The sequence below is a fragment of the Ascaphus truei genome, chromosome 2 (genome assembly GCF_040206685.1).
Source record: "Ascaphus truei isolate aAscTru1 chromosome 2, aAscTru1.hap1, whole genome shotgun sequence".
In the NCBI taxonomy this organism is placed as follows: Eukaryota; Metazoa; Chordata; class Amphibia; order Anura; family Ascaphidae; genus Ascaphus; species Ascaphus truei.
This window is the reverse complement of record NC_134484.1, coordinates 67157886-67173294: the sequence shown is the minus strand read 5'-3', so window position 1 is coordinate 67173294 and position 15409 is coordinate 67157886. Positions and strand designations below refer to the sequence as shown.

The following is a 15409-nucleotide window of genomic DNA, read 5'->3' as shown; positions in this document are numbered from 1 at the left end:
ATGGACCCAATGGAATCAAGAATTAAATGGACTATATCCTAGCAAACAAGAAACAAGTGATTGTTTCTCTGCAAATGATATCTAAACGCAAAGATGGAAAGAAAAACAAAACAATCAACATCTATAACCTCAAGGGCAGCAGAAAATTTCAACTAGACATGTGAAATCCCTTCTTGCTCGAAATATTTGGGAACACAAACAATTATGAAGAGCTTCTAAAGACAGTAATTGAAAGCGCAGAAAAAACTGGAGCAATTACCAACAAATAGGATAAGAATATATCTCATGAGACAAAACAATTACTGAGGAGATGACCAGAAGTGAAGCAATCCCAAGACAAAAATTAAATATGCAGAGCTGTGCAAAACAATCTGCAAATGTATAAATGAAGATGTAAAAAAATTGAACTGTGGTATGATGAAGATTATTGAAGATAGGAAAAGCTTGAAGATGAAGCATCAACTTATGATTGGGAAGAAGCAAATCACTGCACTCAAAGAAGACGATGAATCAATAATAAAAGACTGTGCACTTATCATAAAGAGAGTTGAGGACTTCTACATAAAATTGTACGAGAACACAGAGAACAAAGGGCATAATCCAGAGGATGAGCGAGAACAAACCATCAATGAGGTACCGTGCATCCTTCCTAAAAACGTGACAAAAGCAATAAAGTCCATGACGAATGGGGAGACCCCAGGGGAAGATGGAATTACAGCTGAAATCTTGAAAGAAGCTGGGGAAGAAGTAGAGAAAATTCTTGCAACTCTACACACTGCTTGAAGAACAGGAAAATTCCAGATCAAAGTAATGCCATAGTTATCCTCATCCACAAGAAAGGAGACAACGACAACCTCAATAACTACAGACCAATCAGTCTACAGTACTTCTAATCACTTAGAAGATTTTTACAAAGACACCTGCTAATCAGCTGCAACAGACCCTGGACTTCACCCAGCCTTGAGGACAAGCGGGATTTCACATTGGATACAACACAATGTACCAAATCAAAAGTTATACAAAAAGTGATTTTCAGAAGTAATACATATTATATACCACTGATTTTAGGATTCGTAAATTACAAAAAAGCATTCGATTCTGTCTACACCTCAGCAGTTCTAAATCCATTGAGTGCTGAAGAAGTGTACAATGATATTATAAAGAACATTTACGGGAATACCCCATCAACCTTTAGATTACATGTATGTACAAGCAAGGTAAGGATCATGAAATGTGTGTGTGGTAGGGAGACACCACTAAAGATTTTAACAAACGAAATTGGGAGGAAAAAAAAAAGAACAGTGAATACCGGAGTCACCTGCGATTTCCAGATGACATTGTTATTTTTACAAAAAGTCCAGAAGACCAGCAGCAACAAATCAGAGACCTCGCTGAAGCAAGTACAGTACGAATGTGGGCCTCCATATGAATCTCAGCAAGAGCCAAGAAATGTTCAACAAATGTGTCAAAAGATTGAAATAAATGGAACAGAACTAGAAGTCAATGACCGTCTACCTTGGCTAGTAGAATTTGTGCTCAGGGCTGATGCCAGCCCTAAAAAATATCGGAGCTCAATGAAAACATATGAATATGCAAATTTGGTGACTGAAGATCCTTTAGGAAAAGATGTATATATTCATAATGTCAATGTGTTGCCCCTCCTCAAATCCACCAATGTATAGTAATGACAATAATAAAGTCAAAAAGGCAACTGCCTAGTCTTGTATAGCACCAATAACTTGCCTATAAAGTACTCACGGTTACCCGCTTGCGAATCCTGCGGGGAGGAGGGGGAAAAAGCAGTGTGAGCCACGCAGCTCCAAGCTGTATTCACAGCTAATGAAGAGAAGCCCGGTATGTGCTGCAAACCTCTTCAATGGGCTAACAGATGTCTGTAAGCCCCTCCGGTTCAGGTTCCGTCTGTGTCTACTTGAGCACTGTGTGTGCGACGTCGTGTTGACTGGAACACTGGGAAATCAGCTGCGCACAGCGCGGCCTTGCTTGTGTGTGATCTCACTGCACCATCAGCATGACGCAGGAGGTAGAAAGTAGATCTGATGATCTCCAGCACAGCGTGCATCCGTACGCATGTTGAACTAGGTAAAAAAGTCCCAAGGGGAAAAACTGGAGCACAACTTGCCAAATCAACTGGTAGAGGCATGAATTAAAAAAAATAAAGTTTTATTAACTTAAAAACAAGTACATGGATAGTCCTGGCAGATACTCTGACGCGTTTCATGCACAGTGCGCACACCTTCCACTGTGTCTCATGAGGAACATTTTTGACCAATGTAGTCTGCTAGTGCTCTCGTACAGATGTGAAACTTGGAACCTAAATGTGAAGATAATTCAGAAGCTTCAGACAACTCAAAGAAGTATGGAGAGATGTATGCTGCGTATTACCTGAAGAGTCAGGAAAAAGAATGAATGGGTTCAAAACCAAACAAAAAAGGTCTATATCCTCAAAACAAGGGGAAATAAATTAAAATGGATGAGGGCCAGACACATCAAAAGATGAAAATGACTAATGTTGGACAAAGATGGTACTCAGCTGGATTCAAAGGGAAATTTAAAAAACAAGACAACGAAGATGGGAGTATGAAGTCAGAAAAGTTGTTTGAGCAACATGGCTAATCAAGGCTTGCAGCCACCTTACCTGGAAGATCATAGGGGAGGCTTTCATCCAGCAGTGGATAGACAGGCTGCTGCTACTGAATTGATATTGCATTTATATCGAGAGTTTTGTGTAGTGCTTACTGTATATTGGCCAACAGCCCTATTAGCCACCATGGGCTTATAGGGCTATTTGCCATTCCTAGAAAGGGAGAAAACTGTATGTCTGTTGGGGATATTAGGGGTGGTGCATGCCTTCATGGCCACTATGGGATTATTATAATTGATCTTGATTATGACAGGTGCGGTATATATTGCTTTTAAATATACAGTATACCTGGCATCTTCATTTTTTTGTCACGATAGCGAAGTCTGTGACAAAATAGAAGCTTTTTGAGACACCAAATAGCATCTGCTTTTTGTCTCCGGTTCTCTTCCATCGAAATCACACACACAAAACACACGTGTTGATGTGATAAAGCTGTAAATGATTTAATTCACACAAAGTGTGATGTGTAAACCTTTGTAGGTGTAATATATAGAGGTAAACTGTGAGTGCACACATTCCCTGGTGTGAACATAATAACACTTACACATATAATATTGAAATACACATATAATGTGTAAGTTTTATTATATTCACACCAGGGAATTTGTGCATTCACAGTTTACTCTATAGTAAGGTAACTATGATACCGGCTTTGGCCAGCTTTTAATTGCACTATACTCAAAAGCATATGCTTTGTTTAACCCCTTCAGGGCTCTCTCACATTTTTCACCGGTCCATGGGACAATAATTACATATATTCAGGGTAGGTACCTGCAAATTTGGGGCTGCAGGCTTCTAATGCTTTTTAGCCTAATTGGTAGGAGCGCAGGAATCATTAGTTTTTCTATATGTAAGGCCTTTCTTTTTACAAGCAGCAAACTTCTATAGGGCGGAGCGTGGTAATATGTACAGTCTTCCCTATATAGTGCATGTGATAGATATAGATATATGTCATTGGTATGGCAGTTAGCACTCACGTTTATGTAGAAGGCATATGCTTGTCCCATAGCGTAGAAATAAGTGTGTAGAAACTAGGGGGATCCTGATAACAAATTGAGACAGCACACCGCAGATGTAGAAAAGAAAGTGTATTAAGAACACCAGGCAGCCAACATTTTGGTCCTCGTTGAGGGACCTTCCTCAGGGCAGTGCACAAATGACTGATCCGAACACCCATATATACCCACATCCCCATGTGAGAATACACCTGAATTTAATTAAAAATGCACAAATCAACTTCCCAGGTACAGCCCACAGGAGATAAACCAATACACAGCACTGATACTAGGATAAACCAATCAGCTCACCTAATGTGGTATCAACATCAACTGTGCAAGCATGACTACTGGTGTGTCACATAGCCGTCCAAAAACGTGCCTGACAGCCCATGAGGGCATGCACAAAATCGCCGTATTTCTTACTCATTACCAATAGCGCACTGAAAGGCCGCACATGCGCAACCACGCATGGCAACCCCATCGCGTCTATGGTGACATAGGAGGCTACGGGCGCAGTCTAGATGCGTCATGTGGCTATCTATGCCTAGCAACCCAAAAGGGGTGTGCACAAATCACCGCTACTATTGTGTGTTGAGCGCCGCGCGTGATATGCCGCGCATGCACAACTCCGCATGGCAACCCTATCGCGTCCCTAGTAACTCAAGGGACTGTATGTACTGAGTATGTACTGGTCTTTTCTACATCTGCGGTGTGCTGTCTCAATTTGTTATCAGGATCCCCCTGGTTCACACACACACACACACACACACACACACACACACACACACACACACACACACACACACACACACACACACACACACACACACACACACAATTGCTGAATACAGTTTTTATGGACATTACTACGGAGTACAGTCTTTATTTTTATCATCACCACTGATGGTAAAATATTCACTATATATATATATATATATATATATATATATATAACGACTTTTGAGCCCTCAGTACAGACATACCCCACATTAATGTACGCAATGGGTCCAGAGCATGTATGTAAAGTGAAAATGTACTTAAAAGAAGCATTCCCTTTTCCCCACTTATCGATGGTTCGGTACAGGTAGGGAGCCGGTATTGCTGTTCAGGACATGCTGACAGGCGCATATGAGAGCTGCCGTTTGCCTATTGGATGAGGGGAATCAGCGCGTCACTAATACGGCGGTCTGTAGGGCAGATTAAGTGTCCGTACTCGCGAAGCGAACGTATGGACACAGGGGTATGGTGCTATTGAAAATATGTCCTTACTCGCGAGTGTAGTTAAAATAAGTGTCCTTAAACCGGGGCATGCGTGTGTGCGTGTGCGTATATATGTGTATATATGTGTGTGTGTGTGTGTATATATATGTGTGTGTGTATATGTGTATATGTGTATACACACACACATATTATTATATATAATAATATATATATATGTAACGGGTATTCCACCCCACCCAATCGCAGATCTGATGTGGGTGCGTAGAACATATAGTGTTACCAGGTGTGGTGCATATACCTGCAGGCTCACAGGAGGCCTGAGCCTCCGCTAGTGAGAGCCTGGGGTGAATCCTCTGGAATGGTCTCGGTTTCAGCGCCTCCACCTATGTAGGATTCTATGGAAATGTAGAATGACCCTAACATAGGAACCCACCCAGAAACCACATACACCAGTATTATGGATAACAGATTTACTGAATGAATTAACGATAACAATACATCATAATTGATTGACTCATAACATCACCACGATATAACATCCCCACAGTTCCCACAGCCCAACCCCCTTTGTCCCGTGGTCAGCGCTGCCACTATGTGTTCACAGAATGTTATGATCTTTGTTGGTGCACGTATAGAGTACCTGCCGAGTGCTCCTGCACTCGGGCCTGCAAGGTCTTCACAAAGGATCAGTCGTAAGATGGCGTCATCTGATCCCCACCCGGCCTCCTTGCACGCGGACCGCCAGGGGCGATCCCAACCTGGAAACAGTCTCTGCGGACCCCAACTTGGATCCGAACCTCTTAGCAGGAACCGCAGCGTCCGCTGTATCCCTAGCTAATCTACCCTACTGTGACAGGATCCCTAACATAGGACCTGTCTCTACAGCACTACGTGACACGCGCTATACTATAGGCCGTCCCTACAGCACAGCAACCTGTAATGGCTTTGGGGGAAACTCCTAGGGATCTACAGGGGTTAATAACCTGTCCCACCCCCTTAACTCTTCCCAGTGCCTGCAGCAACAAGCTGAGACCCACTGGATGCTCGCAGCCAAAGCACTGAGCAACAAGGTGCCTATCTTGGGCGTCTACCTACTGTTGGCTAGCCTAGTGCAGATCCTCTCCAGAATTCCTGACCTCGTTAACAGAATATCCCTTCAGGCATCCTACCCCTAGCCCTACCTCAAGGTGACTAGAACCACTATAGCCCCTTTCCAAACCCACTAACTTAATGGGGATTTGGGGCCTACCTGGGGTGTGGGTACCTATCTGGGTGCAGGAGCTGCACTCACTCCCCGCACCCTTGCTTCCCTCACAGCTCCCTGACTCCAACTGACTGCGTAGCTGCAGCCCAAACAATGTATCTCTTCTCCTCTGGCAAGTCATCCTAAGCCCTATTGGCTCCCTGGCATCACGTGGTGCATGCAGAGGCTCATGGGACTCGTAGTCCCTGCTCAGAGCCTTCCCTGGTAGGCTAGGGCTTCGCGGGCTTTCTATGCGCTTTCCTGCACATGCGCAGGCTATCTGGGGCTGCCTCAGTGTTTTCCCTACACTCGCGCGACTCTCTGCGCATGCGCGATCTGTTTGGAGTCTCCCCGGCGCCTATCACTGCGCATGCGCGAGCTATTGCGAAATGGCGGCGCCCTCGCCGCCCGGCTCCGGGAGCGCCGGGAACCCTGTGACGCGCGTGCGGCCTTTGCAACCGGCCGCACGCATCCCCGGCAACCCCCGAGCCGGGACCTGACCGCCCTCACCCGCGCGATTGGCTTGCGGGGCCGCCTTGGGACTCGGCGGTACCCGCGTCGTGCTCGAGGGGAGGGGGGTGCTGACAGCCAGAGGAGACCTGGCTACATATATATAACGAAAATCCAAATTGGAAACACCATTGCACGCAGGGAAACATTATATATATTTAATATATATATATTATAAAATGCTTTCAGGGAAGCAGTGTGAAAGTCTGAGAGCTAAAAGTGAAGCGGTTACATATATTATGTATAAAAACATGATATAAATATAATGCATGTATAATGATGTTGTCACAGTGGCGGGATGTCCTGGCCAGTTGTAGGAGGTTAAAAGCTGATGGGGTTTTGTTGGCCATATATGGCCTATGGCGCAATGCCTTTAGCTTTGTGGCTTGGGTTGCATTAACCTTTCTGTTAATAAAGTTGATACATGCCCACTGGCCTTGAACCCAGTGGCTGCCCAATGTTAAAATGTGTTCAATGGTTATGGAAGGCAAGTACTATGTTGGTTTTTAAAAAAATCCTGTGGCAGTTTTCATCCAAATACATGTCTGACTGGTTATTACAGTATGGTGATGGGTGGGGAAAGCTTCTGTTAAGGCGTATTGAGTAATTCAGCAATCGCAAGCTTCAAAATATAGAAGTTACTTGCATGTGAGATCTCAGATTTTTACCACATCAAGAGTGGGCATCTTTCCCTGCTTTATTACAAATATTCTCATGGTCAAGATGACAACCAAGCTTCATCTCAACCTTGTCTTGACAACACAAAATAAGGCTCTACGTAGAATAAAGATTGTATTTCTCCCACTTTCTTCGTAGTAATAAAAGTGCAGAGGAGCAGTTTTAACTGTCAGTACTGTATTTTGTTATGACCATGTTCGTTTGAAGCAACAATTTTCTCTAATCCAAGTTTAAGTTAAACAAATAAACAAGCATAAATTCAGTGGACCACAAGAGTAAGAAAATATATTTTAACAGATCATAAATATGTAAAATGTTTACTTTAAGGGTAATTGAATATTTCTAAGGAAACCAAATTACACTGGCAAGTTGTTTATTTCTAGTATTTACTTTGGCCTGTGATGTGGGACAAACCGTTTAATGCCTGAAGAAAAGTATTTACTACGTAGTTAATATGTGGCCAGCGAAATATTTATAAGATAATAAATCTGGAATGTTTACACCCATCTCAAAGGAAAAGCTTGAATTATAGGAACTGACAAAGTTATTCCGAATAGTTTTTCCCTTCCAACTTGAAACAATTACTTCCATACTGTACTATCATATTTGATCTTTCAGCCATGTTATTCATTGACAATTGTAGAACATAACCTCCTAACTGGGGCAGATAGGGGTGGGCTGGCTTGGAGGACAGGGGGCATTTGCAGTGTGCTGATAATGGTGTGTGTAGACACATACGCATAAGAGATCTAGATATATACAGTATGCACCTCCCTTATGAAGAGGCCCTGAAACGTTGGATACATGTGGCTATGGATTAAATACCCTCTTGTCTAAATGTCCACAAGTAGTAGAGATCAGAGTTGTTCTTAGACTTTTTTCTATTAATTGAGGAAGGGACCCTTCACACCAAAACCTATAGGAAATCGGTAGAGTGTAATGGGTTCCTTGATGCAAGAAGCAAATCACCAAAAATGGATCAGCAATATTCCTTTTGGTAAATTTCAGCGCTTTCGTAGGAACTATTCCAAGCACAATTACTCCAACACTCGGTCAATAAAACTCAGAAAAAGGTTTCTCAATAGAAACTATGAAGCCCCCATCATCAACAAGCCTCTAGAGAAAGCGACCGATCGAAAAACTCTGAAAATAGTGATTATGTTAATTTCCTACTGTAATTGGTATAACCCTGCAGCCCCAAAATTTACGAAGCTAATGAAGAAACTTTGGAACATCTTATGTTCAGATCCCATTCTGGGATCCGCTTTACCTAAGGAGCCAAGTATGATCATCAAGAGAAACCAGAATCTCCAAAACCAGCTCCGACAATTTAAAAAAATACATAAATGACTTAATACGAAACCTAAAAGAGGTTTTAAATGTGGTCTAAAGTGGTGTATAAGGCGGAGTCCCCACTGCTCGCGGCTGTGAACGCTGCGGCATGCGCAACGCACACACAGTACGGTCTTCGATTGGGCCAGCCCCAGTTACTACCTACGCGCGCCTGCAGGAAGCGCATTGCGTGACCGCCTTTGCCAACAGACAAGAGATTTGGCTTTTGGCACGACGGCCGACCATTTGCCACGTCACGGCGGTTGTTCAGCCAATGAGGGCGAACCTGCTGCGTGACATCATGGCTGCACACCCACCACGCCTCCACATTGCGAGTTGCCTGGAGTCCACCAGATCGCACTGATGCACAGAACTAGTGCCGCCAGGCACCCCGTCGCACGCACTGGGGCCATAGCCTAACATGTACATTTATGTACATTTAGTATGACGTGTTCATCGACAAACAAACAGTCTGCAATATCAAAGAAATGATTAACTGCAATACACGTTTGTGATTTATCTTATAAAATGTCCACGTGACAAACTATGTGGGACACACATAAAGCTCTCTAAAAACCAGGATTCCTTGAGCACAGCTGAAACATCTGGGCTGGTTTTATTCCACATGCTTTATCAAAGCACTTTGCAGAATTTCATATTAGAGATGTCACTGGTCTAGTGACAAAAGGAACTGATCATGTTACAATGGACAACAATGGTGGGAACCGGTTACTCCAACTCAGAATCATTTTGGATTCATGGATTAAAAACTCTGCAGCTCCATTGGTCTAAACCTGGACATCGATATACCGTAGCAGCATTTTTATAATCTATATACCCCACTCTACATCTTTTTTAATGTCTACTGTTTTACTTGAATTTAGATCAGCTTTATAGTCATTCAATTATCGTTCTATACAGCTCTTTCTTTGTTATCCCTGAAGCTATTTTACCAGGATTACCACTATTACCTTTTGGCAATATGTTATTATACCATTAACTTGACCACATTCTATTATATACGATCTGTGCCCTGCCTAAGCCCACTTTCAAAACTCTTCCTATGCATATATTTGTCCAAAATACCCTCATCCCTTATTTATCTCTATTGCAAATCATTTCCAATAATGTTTTATTATGTGATTTACTCTTGTATAGGGTAACCACATTTACGATTTTTAGAATACGGGACGCTGAAATCCGTATGAAAGTGTGATGTCATAATGAGTGATGAACGATTTGAAAATGCTTCAAGATGAATGGTATCGCCCGCTTGACCGCTATACAGTATTCTTTGGTTTTAATCATCTCTGCGCTTGTATGTAGTCTTGAAATAGGTTTTATTTGTGAATCTTATTACACCATGCTTCATTTTAGCATTTAAGGCAAATGTAATGGCACCATTATTACTTAATTGGTGTATTGTTCTGATGTAGACCTATTTAAGTACAGGACTCGAAACATCATCACTTAATGAAGTAACTTGCTGTTATGAAACGCGTTGGGCAGACGTATGTCCCTCGTGAGAGCCCGCAATCTGAACGCAACCAGGAAGTGAGCCATGTGCTCACCAGAGCGACAACCTCCAGCACTGCAAACTACACTGAACAGTGACTTGGCACAGAATAGGCACACAGCACCCAAAGAGAAGAGCTAGAGATGGGTGACTTTTTGACAAAATGCGAATCAGTCTTGGATTGTTGAGTTCCTTTTAGCTGCGGATAATACTCAAAATGGCAGATTCAGAGGGGGGATAGGGTTGGGAAAGAGATCAGTTTAAGTAGAGTCTCAAGTTCTATAGATCCCCTCAAACTTCCCGTCAAATAATATAGGGAGAGACCCCTGGGCTCAAAAAGAAGAACAACTTAGACAGCTGGCAGATAAGCAAAGTATATGTAAATGACTCACATCCCACCCTTCCCGAAAGAATTTCCATAAGAACCATATTGATGAGAAGTCTAAGGCACCTTGTGGGGAACCGGGTGCTGGTGTCACTGCGGACTCATTTCACGTGTGGTGTGTGTACAGATGTACATACGTTATTATCCCTGCTGGTGTGTGCAGCAGGACTAACGTGTTATTTCACCTGCTGCAACATGCCATTGGATGCAAAAAAATGTGTTACAGTACATCTGTACGTATCTTGTGCATAAAGTATATCTATAGCATGCATGGGGTGTGCATGTGGTGTGCATGGTGCACGTGTGATTGGGTCACAGTGTTTGATCATGCTGCATGCATCTGGTGTGTGTATTTGGTCTGTTATCGTGTGTGGCATGTGTATCTGATGTGTGCACATGTGTATATGGTGTGTATATGGTGTGTATAGCTGCGTTTATAGTACTGGCTACAGCGACCAGCCAAAAAGCAACTTAATGTAGTCCGTAGCGACCACCCATAGTGGGCGAGACAGTGATGTCACAGCAACAAAAATCGCTGTAGTCAAAAGAATGAGATTTCCAGAGACAGCCGCACCACATGACTGGCAGCAGCCAATCACATAGCCCCTTGCCGCCAGCGATATCGCCCACCAGTGTGCAACTTCTGCTACAGCGACGGAAACGTCACGGGTAGCATCGCCGTCACCAATCTGGTGTGTATGTTTATTGTGCGTTCGCATGTGTATGCGTGCATTACATGTGCTTCTATGTATAGTGTGAGAGCTAAAATATGCCAGCCAGACCCTGGGTTCAGAATCAACAAATCTTTCTGCAGGGATTGCCTGTTCAGATCAGATAAACTTTGTACGAATGACTACTAAGGTCTTTAAGCAACCACTTTAAATTTGACCACGTCTTTCTAGTAATAATCCTCTTCCGGAGCACCCGACAACTAGAACAAGCTACTCTCAAAACCGCCACCTGTGTCACATTTTAATCTGGTTTGTAACAGTTACATACACCCATAACATACATTATCTTTAACTATTCATGCAAAGTCTTTATATAATGTATAACCCTGTTCATTTAATGTAATCAAGTATTGTCATCAAAAGTCTGTGTCCAGGACATACTTGAAAACGAGCGGTAATTCTCAATGTATTACTTCCTGGTAAAACATTTTATAATAAATACATTCGCTGAACCTCTTAAGATCGAAATGCACTTTCAATGATTGGAACTGGCATCTATGGCTGCTACCATATAGAAAGGGGGGGAGGGGGCTGAACTACTGAGTTTAGTTCCTAGGCCTCCTAAAATCCTAGCCAATATACACTGTGTATAAGGACATACATATGGCAAACATCTCGTTAATTTTTCTCAGTTTGGTTTAAAAGGAATACAAAAACAAATAAAAATATAGCATTGCTTCCAAGTAAATGCTCAGTCATTTTTGGAATAAGTAATGGAAAATAAAGCTAAAGTAGGGGTTTACATTCTTCAAAACATGTGCATGCCATCTGAATTCTGGTTAAGGATGACCCTACTAATCTACATCAGTGTGGGAACCCAGCAAATAAACAAATCAGAACTCCAGGCAGACGCAGGGGAACGGGGAAAACCGAACAGTTTATTTCCAATCCAAAAAACGGATTTATATTGCATCAAATGTCATGAATTGCTGATTAGGATGACACTATGAATCTGTTTGTGGTTAGTTAAATAATAATAATAATAATAATAATAATAATCAATAAATGAATAGGCAGAACCTGTAAAAAAAAATAAAAAAAAAATAAAAAACGAAATTCCCCTTCATTCAAAATCAGGGCAGTAGAAGTCTGAAGCCTGTGAATACATGACTTGACTTGTTGACAAACATTTGCACACATTGAAACCGCTATTTCTAACAGGAGAGAGAAAGAGAGACTGAGTTATATGCATCATTGCATCAGATTTACCCCCCCCCCCCCCCTTACCCCACCTACTTTTTAAAGCTCCAGCACCTTAAGAAAAATTTAAATCCATAAACAGTGCCAGTAGCCCAATCGGACCAAGAAAGGAAAATACACATTGTTAGTGTTAAATATACCAACATATGAAATCACGCAACTTTTTCTTGTGTATAAACTTGAGACTGCAGAGGTCTCTATCTTTTCACTAGAGATGGATAAAACTTTCCCAAATTATTTTGTGGATGAACCAGTTCGTGGAACTTTTAAGGGCTAAACGTTTCTCAGAAACCACACATTTCCACCATCAATTTGCTGTGTCACTAATGAATCGCAGCCGAATCCCAATTTGCAACCGTTTCAGCAAAGAATTTTCTCCTCACCAGCACAACTCATAGGTCAGGTGCGTGGGTGCATCATTAAATGCAATGCTTGGTGAATTTGGACAGTACTGTGACAGAGCATAATTTGTGACTTTTTTTCGCAAACAAAAAGTTCCAATTTTGCAAGGTTTGCAAAGTCGGTCAGAGGAGTCACACAGATTTAGCTCTACATCTGATGAAGAAACCTCTGGATAAATGTATACAGACCCAATTAGAAGTCAATTGTAATGCATATAAAAGCTATAGGTATTAGCCCAAAATGCAAAACCTAACATGTCATAAACAGTGATTGGGAAGGCACATGCAATCATAAATAATACTTACACATAATATTACTAATTATCAGATAAATAATGAATAATTATTAAAGTGGTTACCCATAAATTATAAACATATGAGGGTGAAAATAACCACATAATTACATCAATTATATATATATATATATAACTGAGCTTTACTGTACACAATATATAACACACACACACACACACACACACACACTACTAGGCCGCAACAATATAAGGCCGTGACCCTAAACACTGAGTGGTGTCCCCAAAGTACTGAGGGTTCGGTGGCACCAATAACCCCTGGTGTCTGTTCCAGCAATCCCACCCAAATGTGAGGTGCATATTGGGTACCTGCCTGTGTACTCCAGAACCCAGGGGCAGCGTGTAGGTGCGCGTTGGAGTAGGTCCCACAAAGCGGGGCCTCCGACAACAATTACCCTCTCTCCTAAGGGTCTCGATTCTCCTCGTGGGGTGAGTTCCAGCTGGAGTGTCTCACACAATGTCTCTGAACACTTGCAGCCTGGTTCCATGCCGCAGTCTGCCGCGTGTACGTCCGCCCACGGCGCAGCAGTACTGATAAATGTGAGGAGGGTCCCTATCTGGGGCCTTCCCTACAATACGGGGCTATGGTTGGCTCAGGGCCTATCTGGGGCCTAAGGGGCAGTATCTAGACCTAGCCCAGGAAGCCACGTGCTCCCTGGACACTACCTACTCCTGTCCTGGCTCCCACGCGACTGACTCGCGGGCTCTAGTCCCGCAGAGAATATCCTCCTCTTCCCTTCCGGTTCCTGGCCTTCGCGCATGCACATTGTCCTCGCAGTGCCACCTTCAAGATGGTTGCCGCATTTGCCATGTCCTACGCATGCGCAATGCACTCCGCGGCACCACCTGCAAGATTGCTGCTGCACTAGCGTCCTGCGCATGCGCAATGCCCTTTAAAAATGGCCTCCACCTGCCACAGAGCGCCAGAGAGCATCGGAGCGGTTCCCCGACAGAGACAGCAGGGTAAGGGAACCTCACTACATATAGATGAATCATCCATTCCAAATAACGCTTTGCTTACCTAGTAAGTCAGACGCCCTCAAAGTTTCTTTCAGGAACACAACAGAAATGGCGGCACTACCTATGAAAATAAAGAGACTGCATTAAAGGATGCGCATCAAGTTAAAATTGTTTGCACGCTCATGCCATTCTTTCCCCAGCAACAAATGAAGCACTTGTAGCAACTATGACAGAAAACCACAAGCAACCAGTCGCTGAATAATAATGTAACCATTAAGAGAACAAGTATAAATAAAACAAACTTACAATAAAGACACATAAACCTGACCGCTTTGTATCAGAGAAATTGCAGCATACAGTAAAAGCATTTGTGATAAAGATGTACAGGCATACCCCGCATTAACGTACGCAATGGGACCGGAGCATGTATGTAAAGTGAAAATGTACTTAAAGTGAAGCACTCCCTTTTTCCACTTATCGATGCATGTACTGTACTGCAATCCTCATATACGTGCAGAACTGATGTAAATAACGCATTTGTAACAGGCTCTATAGTCTCCCCGCTTGCGCACAGCTTCGGTACAGGTAGGGAGCGGTATTGCTGTTCAGGACGTGCTGACAGGCGCATGCGCGAGCTGCCGTTTGCCTATTGAGCGAAATGTACTTACTCGCGAGTGTACTTAAAGTGAGTGTCCTTAATGCGGGGTATGCCTGTATACGGCTAAGATAGCACACACTCTTGTGACCAGGGAAGGGAGAATTAGAGGTCTGAACTAAAAATCATTTGTATTTTACTTTTAGTAAGCTTGGCTATACACAAAAATATAACTACACTGCTTGGGAAAAAATACACAATACTTTCTAGTGCCTTAATACTTCCTGGCCATTCATTTTACAGCGGCAAGCCCCTCTATAAAAACAATGGCAGTAGCATATTTAATACTGCAGATACCTATTGCCTCTTTAAAACGTATTTTAACATTAGTTTATTAAACTTTAAGGGGGTTATTTATTAAAGCCTCCTGGATGCAAAACTGGAGTAAAAAATAGCATCAGATTTATCCACGAAAAGGAAAGGCCATTGACAGTATTGTGTTTTTTTCTTTTAATAACCCAAGTACAATTCTTTTGCACTGGGTTTGTAGCAGTGAGGCTTTAGCGAAACCTCCTTTTCTGTTTCCAAGGTAACCAAATGCTTCAGAAGGATTTTATGATCTTTACCCATCTGTTGTGAGAACACTATAATACTGTCGGGGACATC

The 15409-nt window shown here is 42.6% G+C and overlaps 1 protein-coding gene across 2 annotated transcripts in view; it reads right to left on the bottom strand.

The window, feature by feature from the left end:
* NIPAL2 (NIPA like domain containing 2) overlaps window positions 1-15409 on the bottom strand; it is a 127451-nt gene that overhangs the window by 61767 nt on the left and 50275 nt on the right. For both annotated transcript variants that reach the window (XM_075582654.1, XM_075582653.1), the window contains one exon: window positions 14210-14269. In XM_075582654.1, coding sequence (XP_075438769.1) covers window positions 14210-14269 — 60 coding nt within the window. The remainder of the gene's footprint in view (window positions 1-14209; window positions 14270-15409) is intronic.